Source organism: Streptopelia decaocto (genome assembly GCF_964273445.1).
Source record: "Streptopelia decaocto genome assembly, chromosome: 3".
Lineage (NCBI taxonomy): Eukaryota > Metazoa > Chordata > Aves > Columbiformes > Columbidae > Streptopelia > Streptopelia decaocto.
Genome location: NC_138656.1, coordinates 63,994,725 through 64,008,822, shown reverse-complemented (window position 1 = coordinate 64,008,822; position 14,098 = coordinate 63,994,725). Strand labels below are relative to the sequence as shown.

The following is a 14,098-nucleotide window of genomic DNA, read 5'->3' as shown; positions in this document are numbered from 1 at the left end:
AGTCATTTGGGAGGAATTCGGGTACTAAGGTGCCTTTTTTTTTTTCCCCTGAAGTTCTCTGAAATATGAAAAAACAAAGAATCACTAGTTTCAGCATTAACTTTGAACAGAAAAAAATGTTAAAAGATAGTATTCATTACAGTGGATTCACAGAAACAGACAAGATATCTGTGCAGGAAAAAAGTATTAGCAATTCTAACCTTCAGAGTGTCTCTGTTTGCTTCAGGTAGAAGGAGAACCAAAAGATTCAAAGCTTGTAGTTGCTGTTTCCTCGTTGGAAGATCTGCCAGTGAAGCACAAGAACCTCAGTATTTTAAAATTGTCATTTGTCCTCTTCAAAAGGCATGATTCCAAAGTGGAAATCTCTTGCAAAATGCTGAATGCATACACATGGCTAATTGTCATCGTATGACAAAGGACTGGCAGATCCTTGCTTTCTGATACTCATTTCCAAATGTTCTTTTAGGATTCAGTTGCTGTATGACTCAGCAGTCTTCTGGCAGTATTTTCCAAATGCCTTGTGATTCTTTATTTTGCAATGTTACAAGAAGAAACAGTCAGTTCCTCCTTTTTTGAGCCTGTGCCCCAGCATATGAAAGGGCATATTCAATACTGCTTTCACAGTTTCTCTGATTGCCTGAACAGTTGCACAGTCTCCCAAGTCACCCACGCAGAATCAATATCACGTGTTGCTGAATCAGGCAGGTCTCCAGCAACATAAGCAGCAGCTGCTGCAATGGCAAACCAGTGGGGATAAAGCCAAGAGCAGAGAAGCTTAACAGATATCTACAGCAGTGAGCACTGTACCAATCATGGCAAGCTATAGTTAAAGAAGAGTGCTGTTGATTCTGCCTTTTACCCAATTGCTCAGTGGTGCATCATTCACCCAAGATGCAGGGTGAGTGCAGCCCTGCACTCCTCCACCTGCTACAAGAGCTCCTACGTCCTGGCACTGCTGAGCAGCAGAAAGCCCCAACGCTCACATTTGTCACTTGTGGTAAGTTTCCTCCTGTCATGCTTTAGAGGACATGCTCTGGCAAGTCTTCTCAGCAGATTCCTAATGAATCAGACCATACATAAAAACAAGTGAAGAAGGAGATACCCACGTGATGTAGTTTTATCACACTATCTCAAAATTCAACAGGGCTGTTCTTGTGCACCCTGCTGGCATTCCAACTGAACTGTTATTTCATATATGTTTCATTCAAATCAGTTTGGGAGATACCACCAAGAAAAAGGTTAATTGATGAAATAAAAAAAAAAAACACAAACCTTTCTGACTACTTTCTACCATTATAAAAAATAAGGATCTGACTAAATGAGTGATACACTGTTATCACTACTTACATGTTTTAAATGCCTGTATAGTTTATCTATCTGCTCTAGAAAGCCATACATTAAAAGTAAAGCTTAAATTTAGTTGCAAAACACCATGTCACAATGCTCAAAAAGCCATGACAATCAACCTTTTCCTAGGAAAGTAAGCAAAAATACGATTACAAACCAAATAAAATTCATTACTTAAGGTTTTCTGTCTGTTCACCTAAATAATGACTGAATTTTGATTAGTCACAAAGATGGCCCCTTTTCTCTATAACCTATTGTTATTACATGTAACCAACAAGACAAGCAGACAATTTAAACAACAGGAGGTTATGAAGTGCTATGTCTGTTTTGCATCAAATCCTTTGGCTCAATGTAGAAAGTGCTTTGGACCCTGGCACCTGAGTATTTTCTAGGCAAGTAAAACCACATAAGCCTTCAGACAGCTCAGGAGCGGGAAACAGAAACCCTCCTGGCTCCAATCAGTATCCGGAAAGTGGAACAACCCTAAGGAGCTGTTTGCTGCCAGCACCATTTGAAAGCATTCTGGCAGCTTTAACTTGCCCCTCAGCACTGCAAAATCAGCAACACCATGTAGCAGGCCCAAGCACCAGCCCCCTACTCCCACCAACTTAATTGCCTTGAAAGGCGGCACACAACCCGCAGACTGATACAGCCCATGGTTTTTAAGAATATTTGTCTATCTGCCTGTCTGTGGAAACAGATTTTTCTGAAACTTGCACTCCTGTGCTGCATGAGGAGTTAATGTATGTGGGCTCTTACTCCTGATTCATTATCACCGAGCCGCTCTCTTTCAATTACAGCTGGTATATTTGCTGTCTTGGTGACCAGTTGGCAAGGAAGACATTTTGACAGGCTCTTGCTGATCTCAAGGGATCTGGGATGATGAGCAGTTCTGACAATTCTGATCTGATTCTCCTATTGTAAATTGTTAAAAATACCCTAAACAGTATAAATTACCATTTGTTAGATTTTCTGCAGAAATATTAGATCTTTGCTGTTATTTTCTTTTGAAGCAAATATTGTTTATAAACTGATACCATCATACACAATTTCCTTATAACCCATCTATAGCTTATAACGAGTATCTGCAACATCTTATCAGAAAGAGGCAGTGTGCTTTCATTTTATGTGTAAACTATTAAAAAATAAGTTCTACAAAAGCTGTTATTTGTACATTAACAAAAATACGCCCAGTCTTTTCTCAGGAGAAGTCATATTGTTGTTATTCAACTTGATTTTCAGTTTCGAATATTATTAGCGAAAATACTGCTACAGCAAAGAGGCACTTCTCTGCACTGGTACCTATTCTTTGCAGCTGAGACAGAAAGGACACTACTCACTCTGTACATCTTGGAAAGCTTTGAGATATTCTACAGTGAGGAGTGGCTGAGGCAGTTCGCGGATAAAGAGTTTTAAAAGACTTGCTGCATCGTGTTGCTTCACATTTTCCCAGTTGAAAGTCCCTTCATAGAATTTTGCTTCCAGTTCTTGGCAAAGACTCTGAAAGAGAGTAGATAGAGAGAGAGCACCAATAACACTTGGCTGCTGGAAGTCACGTATTATACACACAGCAATACTTTCCATACTTTGAAAGGGGTAAAAAAATGGGACACCTGAAATATCGCTTAACTCCAGCTGCTGATCTTTTGCTACAAAAAGATAAATTTGGGATCAGAAGTATTGAAAGAAAACACATAGTAATAGGCATAGATGGCCAAATCATACAGGAAGAAAACCTACGGGCCTGCCTCAAGGCCATATGGAATATACTATAAGAATCAGACATATTCATTCATGTAAGAGTTACTGTGGGATACTGTTGGCAGCAGACATCACCATGTACCTGCCCTGCTCCCATGGCAGTACTATTACTGTGCTTCCAGAGATGTACAAATGGAAATTCGCTGAAAAGACTGAGTCGTCTTGGTCTCCTGTTAAGCATCGGTCCCGGCCTTGCAGCCACTTCATTTATCTCCCAATCCGGCAGAGAGGGAAGTGGCCCCAGTATAGGGCCAGTGGCACCTCTCTCAAGTCCGTCCCTTCTTGCTTCAGCTCTCCCAGGCAGAAAATGAGGACAGAGACACTGGCTTGTTTTGTAAAGTCTGTGAGATGAAGTGACGGAAAGCGCTATAGAAAAATATGGCTTTATCTATCTGGACAAGAAAGACGCATTGGATAGTGGATACTAGATACATTTTTAAGATACTGTTCTCATTAAATTTAACTTTGTCCAAATGGAAAATGGGTCTATTTCCAAAGAAAATGGTGGACACTTAGGTTGATATAAAAGCTGCATGTTCTCAACTGTCCCCTAGAGAGATCTTCTGTCTCCACAGATTACATAGGGGATTCAAAGGTGTAAAGAGCCTACCTCAGATGTCTAAAGTCAAGTGGGTATGACTTCCTGCTCATCAACAAAGGCAAGCTTTAGAAATACAGATGAAAATTCTCCCTGAGTGTCATCAGTTTCTCCATACACATTCAGACCAAATCACTGTGGCAAATGTAGTATTAAACAACTCTATAAGATGAATTGTTTTGTCTGAGAGGCAAGGGCAGAAATGCCAACTACATATCCTAATGGACCCATGCTTAGATTTTAAAGTAAATGTATCTAACTATGGGGTATTGCAGATATGCAATGCCTTTTTTTAATTAACTCTAAAAATCTACAGAGTAAGATAGCAAAATATTTTTTCATAAGATAATCTGTGCCTTTCTATAAAACTAAACCACAAGGAAAATATTTTCTATGGGAAAAAAAGTTTAAGAAACTTAAGAGAAAACATCAGTCCTTTAGTATGCTAAATTATTTGGTTTTCTATAAAGTTTTCTATTGGCACAAATAAAGGAACTTAACATCTTTGCTAACAAAACAATCGCTTAATTCAAAGAAGCAGCTCCTACAAATGAATAGGTAAAAATTAATGAAAGTCAAATGGTAAATGAACCTCTGCCTCCAAAATTGTATTACACTGATAAACTCAAAGAATAAACAAATAAACAAAATAACTCAAAAACCATTCCAGTATAGAGAACTGATGAAAAGCAGAAAATAAAGAATGGAGGAAAACTGTAAAAAAAATAATATCTTAGTTACTGGTAAAAAAACAAAGCCAATTTCCATAATATTCCCCTCTTTCATTTGTTTCTAATGAACCAGCTGCAGGACTTAGTTCTACACAACAGAGGCTGGCAGATGTCTTCAAACAGCTGAATCCACTTAAATAGTCCTTTCTGTTTAGAATTTAAGGCCAGTTCGGACATCTTTTTAACACATTGACTCTTGGCATGAATTATACTGTGTATTCAGTTTCCTGCATTAAGGCAAATACCAGGGAAGAGTCTGCATGCAATTGGCACTCGCTCTGCAAAGTGTCGGTGAGTACAGATGTGCCTAACAAGACTGTGCTTAGTGAGCTGAGTAGTTATATTGCTGTTCATAAAAATAAATGTGAGAGGTTCTTCAGGCCATGCTGGCTGCCTTGCTCTGTAACACAGGTTAAGTCCAGCTATTAAAACAGGCTCACAATGCCAGAGAAAAGCTTCCTCCTGGGGCAGAAAGACTGTTCAAATGCTTACACTGCTTCAGGGAAAATGCAAAAGGCTAGAAAGCTTGTGCCAAGAATTAATGAGATTTTGGCAGAAGTGAATTTGAAACGTAGCCTTGACTCTTCTTCAAACTCTTAACTCCAGTCTTCTCCCCAGAACTACCTTGGATGAAAACAACAGCTTCCGGGCTAATATAACTCACTTTTCCTTGTAAAGAGATTTTGCCTTCTGATTTTGAAAATTTTCATAACAACCTGAGATTAAAATATATTTCCACAACAACATAAAATCAGCAAGCACAGGTAAGATTTTGTGGATGATGAGAATCTGTTTTACCTTTATCCTTGTTGCAACTCCTGGTATTCTAAGAAGTCCTTCTGTTTCCAGAGTTGCCTCTTCTATCTGGGCAATCAGCTGGCAAACACAAAGCAAATTGCATGAATGAAGATGCCAATTAAAAATTACTGGTAGATAGTTCTGATATAATGGAGCTTTTATGTATGTATGCGTGTATTCATGTATTTGTGCATGCACATATGTAACAAGCAAACACACAGTTTATGAATACAAATGGATTACAGTTGCTGTAGGTATAGAAAAAAAACCTCTTTAATATGGCTCTTATCTGTTTTATGAACATTATTAAAGGAGAATTTGTCTGTTTCATTAAAAAAAGAAAACTGTATTTTTTTAGACCTCCTTCAGAAACCGAAGCAGATTTTTTGCAAAATTACTCTGTCTTCAAAAGTAAACCCCAATGACTACTCTTGTTAAAATGTCTCTGAATCAATTAAAGTAACACTAGAGATAGAGTACTGACTGTCTCACAAATACTCTTTTTTACAACTTTACCAGAGAATATCTAAGTACTTTTAGGCTTTAAGCAAGCTTCAGCATTCTCCTAACAAGCTCCAGAGTTTGCATCCTACATAGGGCTTAGACATCAATTAGTAGAAATTCCATAAAAGTACTTTAAACACATATCATAAATTCTGTTTCTCTAAAAGATATGACTAGAAGTATCCACTGAAGGATGGATCTAAAAGTACTCAAAAGAAATTTGTAAACGTCAAAAGCTGATGACATCATCATTTAGCACAAATGGTTCTCACAGTGTTTAACTAGGGCAGTGCCTTTGTCACACACCTTCCTGTGCCAGCTCTTGAGTAAGAAGAATTATGCAACACAGTTGTGTTTTCTCTAGTCACAGAAATTGAAGGGGGTTTACCTACCAGTGTATTTATGCACCTGATAAATGCCATAAAAACAAGATCAGACAGAAAAATCCACAAGGTTAGAAAACAGAAAAAGAAAAAAAGTGCTCAATGGCCACATCCAAGTCTCCCCATACCCAGCTTCCACCAGAGCAGCGGCTGCCACTCCCATCTGCCAAGACACACAGACGTTGTGGGATTTGTGACTGTGTGATTTGCCACCATCACCACATCTGCGAGGAGACAAGGTCTGGTGCCACTGCCGGTGGCCACAGCTCCTCTGCACACGCTCACTCACAAGTGGCCCCTTGGCAGGCAGTGAGAGGTGGCCACTGGCCACCATCAGAACTCCTGCCTGTCTGTGGAAAATCCCCTTGTCATCTCTACCAGGGCTGCTTTGCGTGGTGTCATTAGCAGGCCAGAGATCTGAATTATTATCAGCAGAAACTTCTGTTGGAGATACATGTAATGGTATTACCCTCAGATTTTCCATGTGGAAAATTCCTAGGCTAGATTATGTCATTATTTTTAACTGCAATTCCTCAATGAAATAAAAACTATCTGTATTTTACTAAAATATTTTGTTTCATGTTAGTGACAGCCAAGGTACATTTAAAAAGCAGTATGCACAAAGATGTTCTTTCTTGCACTTATATAGATCTCCTATTCTTGGAAAGCACATGCTGTTGAGAACAGGTAGAAGAGATGGAAAACTTTCTATTTTCATATTCTTATTTAAAGAAAAACTGTATTCCAAATGATGTTGGTACCTTACAAAACAAATCACATCCATGAGCTAGAAATTTTTATGTATAATTTTCTTCCTGAAGAACTTGCTTACTGTGTTGCTAGAACAGCACAGTGATCAATCACTTTTTTGTGATTTGATTTCTTTATTTCCTGGTAGCATCTTTCCCAGAAATGTATTTTTATAATCCTGAGGAATTAATTTCTGGCATGAATGACACAGTGTTTTGAGAGAGTGAGTTTTCAGTTTCTTGAAAAATAACTTAACAGGCAGGTCCCCAAGCCTACTGAAATGGTGATGACACAGCACTGAGTTTCTGTCAGTGTTAGGACAGGTCCACACACTGTGGTCTTTCCCTTCCCATGCAATGAGACCCGCTACGCATTGGCATTAAATCCAGGGTCTCCATCATCTTTCCTATTATCTACCGTGACATGATACAGGCCAAAGCATCTCCTCACACACTAAAGCAACAAATCTTCTGGAAAAGAGCTGCTGCCACCACCAGAGGCAGTTTTCCAGCCAGCTGCCTTGTGGCCCAAATTACTTCTGAAAGAAGAAAACCACTTTCTAGAAAGGTTGGTTCGGGCTGTGGGCCAAGGATTGAGAATTTCTACAGAATTTCAAGTATTTTCTCTGAAAAAAAAAATAAAGGGCAGCCCTACTGATAATGAAAGTCACACCACCTTTATCAGCTGGAATTTGGCTGCAGTGGGTTCTTATGCTGATTGTCAGTTTCCACAGGCTTAGCAGTTAACTTGCCTAAATCACAGAGACCAGACAAAAACCAAACTTTAGTCCTTTAACTCAAAATACGTCTGATACAAAGCAAAGTACCACATTTACTAAATTAGTATGTAAAGCTGAAAAGAAAAGTTACAATAACTTTGATGGATTAGAGTAATATACTGAAAACTGTGCTACAGGAAGCAAATAAATCCATGACAAAATGTTATTTGTCTGTCGTTTGCAGATATGTAACAAGTTGACTTGTTCATGCCCATTTACCTTTTGAAAAATCAGTGGGATCTTGGTTCCTGGCACCTTCTTCTGGTCCTGTTCCAGTAAAACTGACAGTGGGACACCAAACAAGCCAGAGTCTGAAGAATAAAGCAAAAAAAATTGAGATATTATCCACATCTGTGCCAGTATATGTGATAATGGCCTATTCCATTCAGTCAGAGCTATTGACCTTTTGTTCAAAGTGTTTGAAAGTCTTTGTCAATCAAGTTATTACACAAAGCACTCTGGCTAAAAGGATTCATTCATCTCTTCCTTCATCCATAAATCAGGAGTCTTCTGGTTTGACTTCAAATTGCCATCCACATATTCTGCAGTACAGTGAAGCAAACTGCATAAATGAACCATCTGCATCGTTCTGGTTTGCAGAATGGGTCTGCTGATAACCCTGCAATGCAGATCTTCATCACTCAATGCAAGTTACTACAGTTAAGGTGCAAATGGCATGAGTAAAATATCCAGAAATTTGGCTACTAAAATGAGACAGATGTAATTATCACCCAGAGTTACTCTGAGCACTTCTCTCTGGGAGGGTTTTTAAAGAAGAGCTTTTCAACTCCTGTGCTTTTGCATTATACAACACTGGCAGGAAAGCAAGATCACTGTCTTGCAAAACGTGTTCTGCCTTTTCTTTTTTTTTTTTTTTTTAATAAAAGCAAAAGTGTAGTTAAGTCTTGGTTAGAAAATGGCCTTTGCAATAATGCTAAGGCAATGCAAATTTAGAAAAATGGAATCTAGTCTCAGTTAATCTAGCCCTGATGCAAAACCAGCCTTAGTCTTCAACTAAATGGGACTCCTGGGTATTTATGGCCCAGTTGAATAGAAGTGAATGACCATTAAGAGAGAGCTATATTAGTAACTACTAACCCAAAGTTTGCTGACATAGAACTTCTCTGTCAGAAGTACTGATAATTGCTGTATGTGCAACTTTTCTGCAACAGCATATAACACTACATAACTCCTGCTTGGGATGATGCCATGCTAATATTGAGCACAGAACAGCTGTAATTACTAAAAAGATGTCAGCCCATGAGGGAATGAGATGTATGTCAAATAAACATCAGTTTCAGTGCCAAACTGGGGAGATCTTATATCTCTGTCAGCATAAAAAGTCTCTCTATAAAATATGTAGAGACTCATACATGCATTCAATTTCCACACCCCATAGTTTTATCACCTTGAAGATTTTGCCAATAATACAAGTTTCTACTGGGATGAAGCTGAATAAGCAAACTGTAGGAGGTCAACAGAAAGGCAAGGCTGGGCATACCACAACAGTCCACAGAATTGTTTTCACCATCTTCACATTCTCAGACACAAAGGGGAACAGCCAATAGATCCATCATTGTATGAATCAACTGGCCAAACACTTCAGGAGTTAAGAGGTGAGAATCAGGTAGAGGAACAAGGCACTGAAGGCATTACATTGCTAAATCAGATTTGTTTGGCAAAAAGGGTGACATGTCAGTGTCTATTTCCTACACATTTCCAACTTTTCTAAATCGGGCAAAACCAGGGGTTTCTATCAATTTAGTGTTTTTCATCACTGCCTGTCATTTAGATAATAATGCTATGAGTGAAATTCAATTAACAATAAATTTGGTTTAAAAAATCAGTTAAAACTAAGACCCAAAATACAAGAGAAGAATGTGTTTTGTCTCTATTAGTGATACCAGAAGCACTTCTGCAAGGAGAAAATGCATTTAAGGGATCAAGGTTTCACAGATGTTGCCATGTATGCCTTTTGCATTTAAAAAGTTATTTTCTACTACTGTAAACTGAGACCATATTCTAAAGAATCTATTGTACTTTGCTATATATGTTTCAACCCTCTCTGCTGGTTTCAATTATTTAAAGTGAGCTATTGCACTGTCACGTTCACTGAACCTTGACAACAAGGTTTTGGGCAAAGCAGGTTCTTGATTAACTGGTAACACATTTCAAGCTCTTGTAAAGCATTTAGCAGAAGCCAGAAACATAGAAAACAAACAAAGCCCTGAAAACCTCTAGCATCTTGAAATTGGTTTCTATGTGTCCTATGTTCCCAAGAAAAGCACTGTGATTATACATGTGCTCCCACGGCTTGCAGAGCATAATGACACACTGCAGCTGTCTCGACATCCTCTGCAGCAGCCCATGTATTCCACTTAGTATTATGTCATTCAGCATAAAAATTCCATTATGGCCTGAGTACATACTGGGTGGGCAAGGCCTATGTGACACAGAAAAGTTTGTACCAGATAGAAGATGAAAGCAGGTGACAAACGCTACCACAGCTTCTCCAGGCAAAGGAAATAAAAGCAAAAAAGTCAAGTAGAAGTAGCATAGTACCTACCCTCAGAAAAGCAGGAAAAGAATACCCACAAAGAGCACATACACGTGCCTTCCCAGGGAATACGTCAGCACATACAAACTTCTGTGAAGCAATTCTTCCTGCACAGCACACTACTAAGATAGTTCCCCTTCTTCACTCCTTGGTTTATCTGTTGAGTGACTGACCTGAGTTTGAACTTTAGATGGACAGCACAGTCCCATAGCTGGAGTGACTATGTGCATGACCTTGCTTAAAGTGTGCTTTGAGTTAAGGCATATCATCACATGCTGTTCAGGACCTACATTATTATTTATATATTAGTATAATTTTTCTGCTGGAAAATCATAAAGAACCAGATGCGTTTGTTTCATGGGATTAAACCAGACCCATTTGGTTCAGAATATGAAACACCGACTCACCTCTGGTTTTGATTTTTACAGCTTTTTGCTGCTTGAATTCTGTCCCAAGTATGTCATAGAGAGCAGTTAATTCAATCAGTGCTAAAGAATATACTTTCTTCATATCCTGAGGGGCCAGGTCACCAATCTTTGTGGTACCTGTTTTGTCCTTTGGCAGCCTGAAATTCTAAAAGGAGAGATTTGCAGCAGAGTGAATAATCCAAGTCATAACAAATTACTTAGCTCAAAGGTTGTGCTTCTTTGAGGGCACAACCTTTCATCATGAAGCCTGCTGTTACTGAATAAATCACAGGAGAATCCCCCAAATAGGCGAGCAGCAGATGATCTTAAAATCAGAGGAGCGTTTAGGTTCCTAGTGACTTCTGGAGGTCATTTAATAACTGCCTGCTCAAAGTCTGATCACGTTGCTTGTTGTGTTGTCCAACTGAATTCTGAAAACTTCCAAAAACCTCTGTGGGTGTCCATTTGAATGCTTAATGCTCTCATGGGGAATTCTTTTCTTTGCAAAACAGAATTTCCTTCGTAGTAACTTCTGTCCATTGCCTCTTGTCCTTCCGCTGTGCACCTCCATGAAAATTCTGGCTTTGTCTTGCTTGTAACCACTTCCCACCCCACTACATCCACCTTGTGCAACCTTTTGCAATTGACAGTGGTGGAAATAGCTGTCCATGAGCAATCCTACACTTGTACAATTGAAACAGAAATCCCTGTGCACTTACACATACAAAATAACACATTTGGCTGTCATATAAATAATAATAAAGGGGTTCCCTGCTTAGGGAAGGGGGATCCTCAGTTATGGCTCATTTTTATGGCACTAAATGCTCAGAAGCTGCAGTCAGAGACCGATATAAGGAACGGAACCGAGATGGAGAGAGAGGGGGGACTTCCCAGCTCATAGGGCTTTCTAACTCCATCTCTCACCAGCAGGCTTCTAAGTAAGAGTCTTGCTCATGCCTGACATTAGGAGTGTGCATGAATCAAAGCAGGAAGGTTGACAAGACTTTCTGCCATTTGGAAAGATAAATTATACTCCAGAATTATTATCTCATCCTGTACAGACCCAGCGATAGCACAGCTGAATTGGTGGCTATGGTAGATAACAACAATGGCACATACCGAAACATAAACACAATTTACAAATTGTATATTTATAGCCAGTTTCCCACCTTGAGTTTCATTGACTTGCACAAACATGTATGTTTAAAAATAGCTGCCAATGATGAAGGTGCAACAAATACAAACTGTAGATTTAAATAGGTAACTCCCTTCCTTTTCCTATCATTTTGCTACTCCTTCTACCACTGAAGGAAAAAACTCATAGCCATGTCTTTGAGCAATCCTCCTAAGCCTCACTAAAAGTATAACTAAAGTATGTAGTACACATACACATATATGCATATATACAGAAGTTAGACAATAGCTATAATTTCTTTGTTAAAAGCTGCATTAGAGAAACACGACTCAAACACTTTAGAATCCATTTCTAAATATTCATTAATGTCTAGTTTATAATGTTTAAACTAGAATACATAGGGTAATTACTATTTGAAGAACTGCACGTGTCCTTATCTAAATTAAGTGTTTGAAGAACTATGAAACATTATTACTTCAGACACTATGTTTACTCAGACATGTTTGCATACACTGTTAGGAAAAACACAGACATTTTTCACACCAGCCATTGTTTCGCAGGTCATACTTAACTGCATGTTCATGAACTGTTAGAGAGAGATCCTCAAAGAGATGCCTGAGGATCAACAAAAAAATACCTTAGAGGATTTTTTTTCCTATTTATTTGAATTCATTTAGAATGAGTCATTTTTATTTAAGAGTTGGAAAGTAAAACTGAGTACAAACTAATCTTTAATTTCCTGCCACTTGACTTTAGACTTCTATAGACTGTTCTGTTCTTCATTCTCACCCCTCACCTATGGGATAACTGCACAAGGTTTCTGCAGGCATCCACCAACCCTTTTTAAACGACAACAGAGATCTTCATTACAGAGGTAAAGCATCTCACCTCACATAACAGGAAAAGGGGCTGTAAGCAGATGAAGCAAAGACAAAGTTTTGAGTACAGCTACCACTAAGCCAATATCCTAGCTTAATATTATTGGTCCATTATTCCTTACACATAAAGTACATCTTCCCAGAAAGATAATGACATAAATAGGCACAAAAGTAGTTACTTCCATGTTATTGAGAGTACTGATCCCAAAAATGAGTTACCTTGAGAATGTCTATCTCCACAAAGCTGGATCTGACAACATTCTTCCAAGCACAATTCACCCACTATCAGATAAATATCATCCAAACAGCACCACTAGTAAAAACAAAGAATTAGAGCAATATATAAGAAACACCTACCGGGAGAAGAGTGTCACCCCCTCCACCCTTGCACATTTTGCCTACTGAGCTGTCTTTGAGATTAGCTGCCTGTTCTGCAAATGATATCTCCAAATTGATGTCAGTGTCCGAAAATGGCATGTCTTCAAGTAGGCTCTTCTGCTCATCCATTCCAAGACTAAACTTTGTACCTGAAAACAGAGTAGAAAAAACAATAATCAATAGCAGCACAATTGAGCATCCCTCAGTGCGTGACAGATAAGTTTAATACTAAGTATTAATGGAAGTTAATGCTGTGCAAGGGATGGACTTTCTGGATGCAAATTCACTGATTTCTGCATTTTTTATGTCAATTGAAAATTTAGCTTTCTAAAAGGGTTCATCTTCTGTAGTTTTTCATGATTAGTTCTGCCAAGGCATGGGGTTTTCTCCTATTTATCTGTTATGAAAAGATAAACCAATCCACCTTGAAGAAACAGCAGATTCACAGCATCTTCCAGAGCCAAACAGCTTTAGCATCAAAAGTTTCTTGCCAACAAACATTTTCCAGCCTCAAAGACTGTAACATCCAGCAACAAAAACGGCAATTCTTTCTGCTGTTAAAATTTCAAAAGCAAAAGAGAATGTTTCCTCTATGATCCAAAGCATTAACATTTTGGAATAACAGGGAGTACACAGATCATGCTGTTGTTCCAACATTCCTGTCCTCACCTCAGTCTGAAGAGTCTAGATTCCTCAATACTGTTTGGACATGTTTCCATGACACTGGAAAGAACTAAGTACACAACAATGGCCTCACTTCTCTTTCTTTGTTCCTTAAAGGAATCAAACAAAAATCAGAACAACTTTTTTTTTTTTTTTTTAAGAAGAGGGAAAAAAGGGAGAGGCAGTTCTAGTTCTGCTTTTCAAAAAAGAAGTCTAATGTCATAGGCAATCAGCCATGAGTTGAGGAGAACCATGAGCAGTGCATATGCTTTGGTATAAGAATATTGCATAACATAATAGATGAATGTCTTTACACTGCTGTGGGAAATTTTTGTGCGGCCTGGAATAACTGTGCTAAGCCAAGCCAAAAAAAAATTTCCAGAAAATAGTTACAGCTACAGCAACATTTGACTTTAAAGCAGGGGAAAGG

General features: G+C 38.6%; 1 protein-coding gene across 7 annotated transcripts in view; it reads right to left on the bottom strand.

The window, feature by feature from the left end:
* Positions 1 to 14,098, bottom strand: part of ARHGAP18 (Rho GTPase activating protein 18) — a 66,543-nt gene that overhangs the window by 14,545 nt on the left and 37,900 nt on the right. For all 7 annotated transcript variants that reach the window (XR_014183818.1, XR_014183819.1, XM_082050123.1 and 4 more), the window contains 6 exons: positions 12,985 to 13,154; positions 10,615 to 10,780; positions 7,870 to 7,961; positions 5,236 to 5,313; positions 2,688 to 2,847; positions 201 to 283 (listed from right to left, as the gene is read on the bottom strand). Coding sequence is in view for 5 of the 7 variants with exons in the window: in XM_082050123.1 (XP_081906249.1) it covers positions 201 to 283; positions 2,688 to 2,847; positions 5,236 to 5,313; positions 7,870 to 7,961; positions 10,615 to 10,780; positions 12,985 to 13,154 (749 nt within the window). In the remaining 2 variants the exon portion in view is untranslated. The remainder of the gene's footprint in view (positions 1 to 200; positions 284 to 2,687; positions 2,848 to 5,235; positions 5,314 to 7,869; positions 7,962 to 10,614; positions 10,781 to 12,984; positions 13,155 to 14,098) is intronic.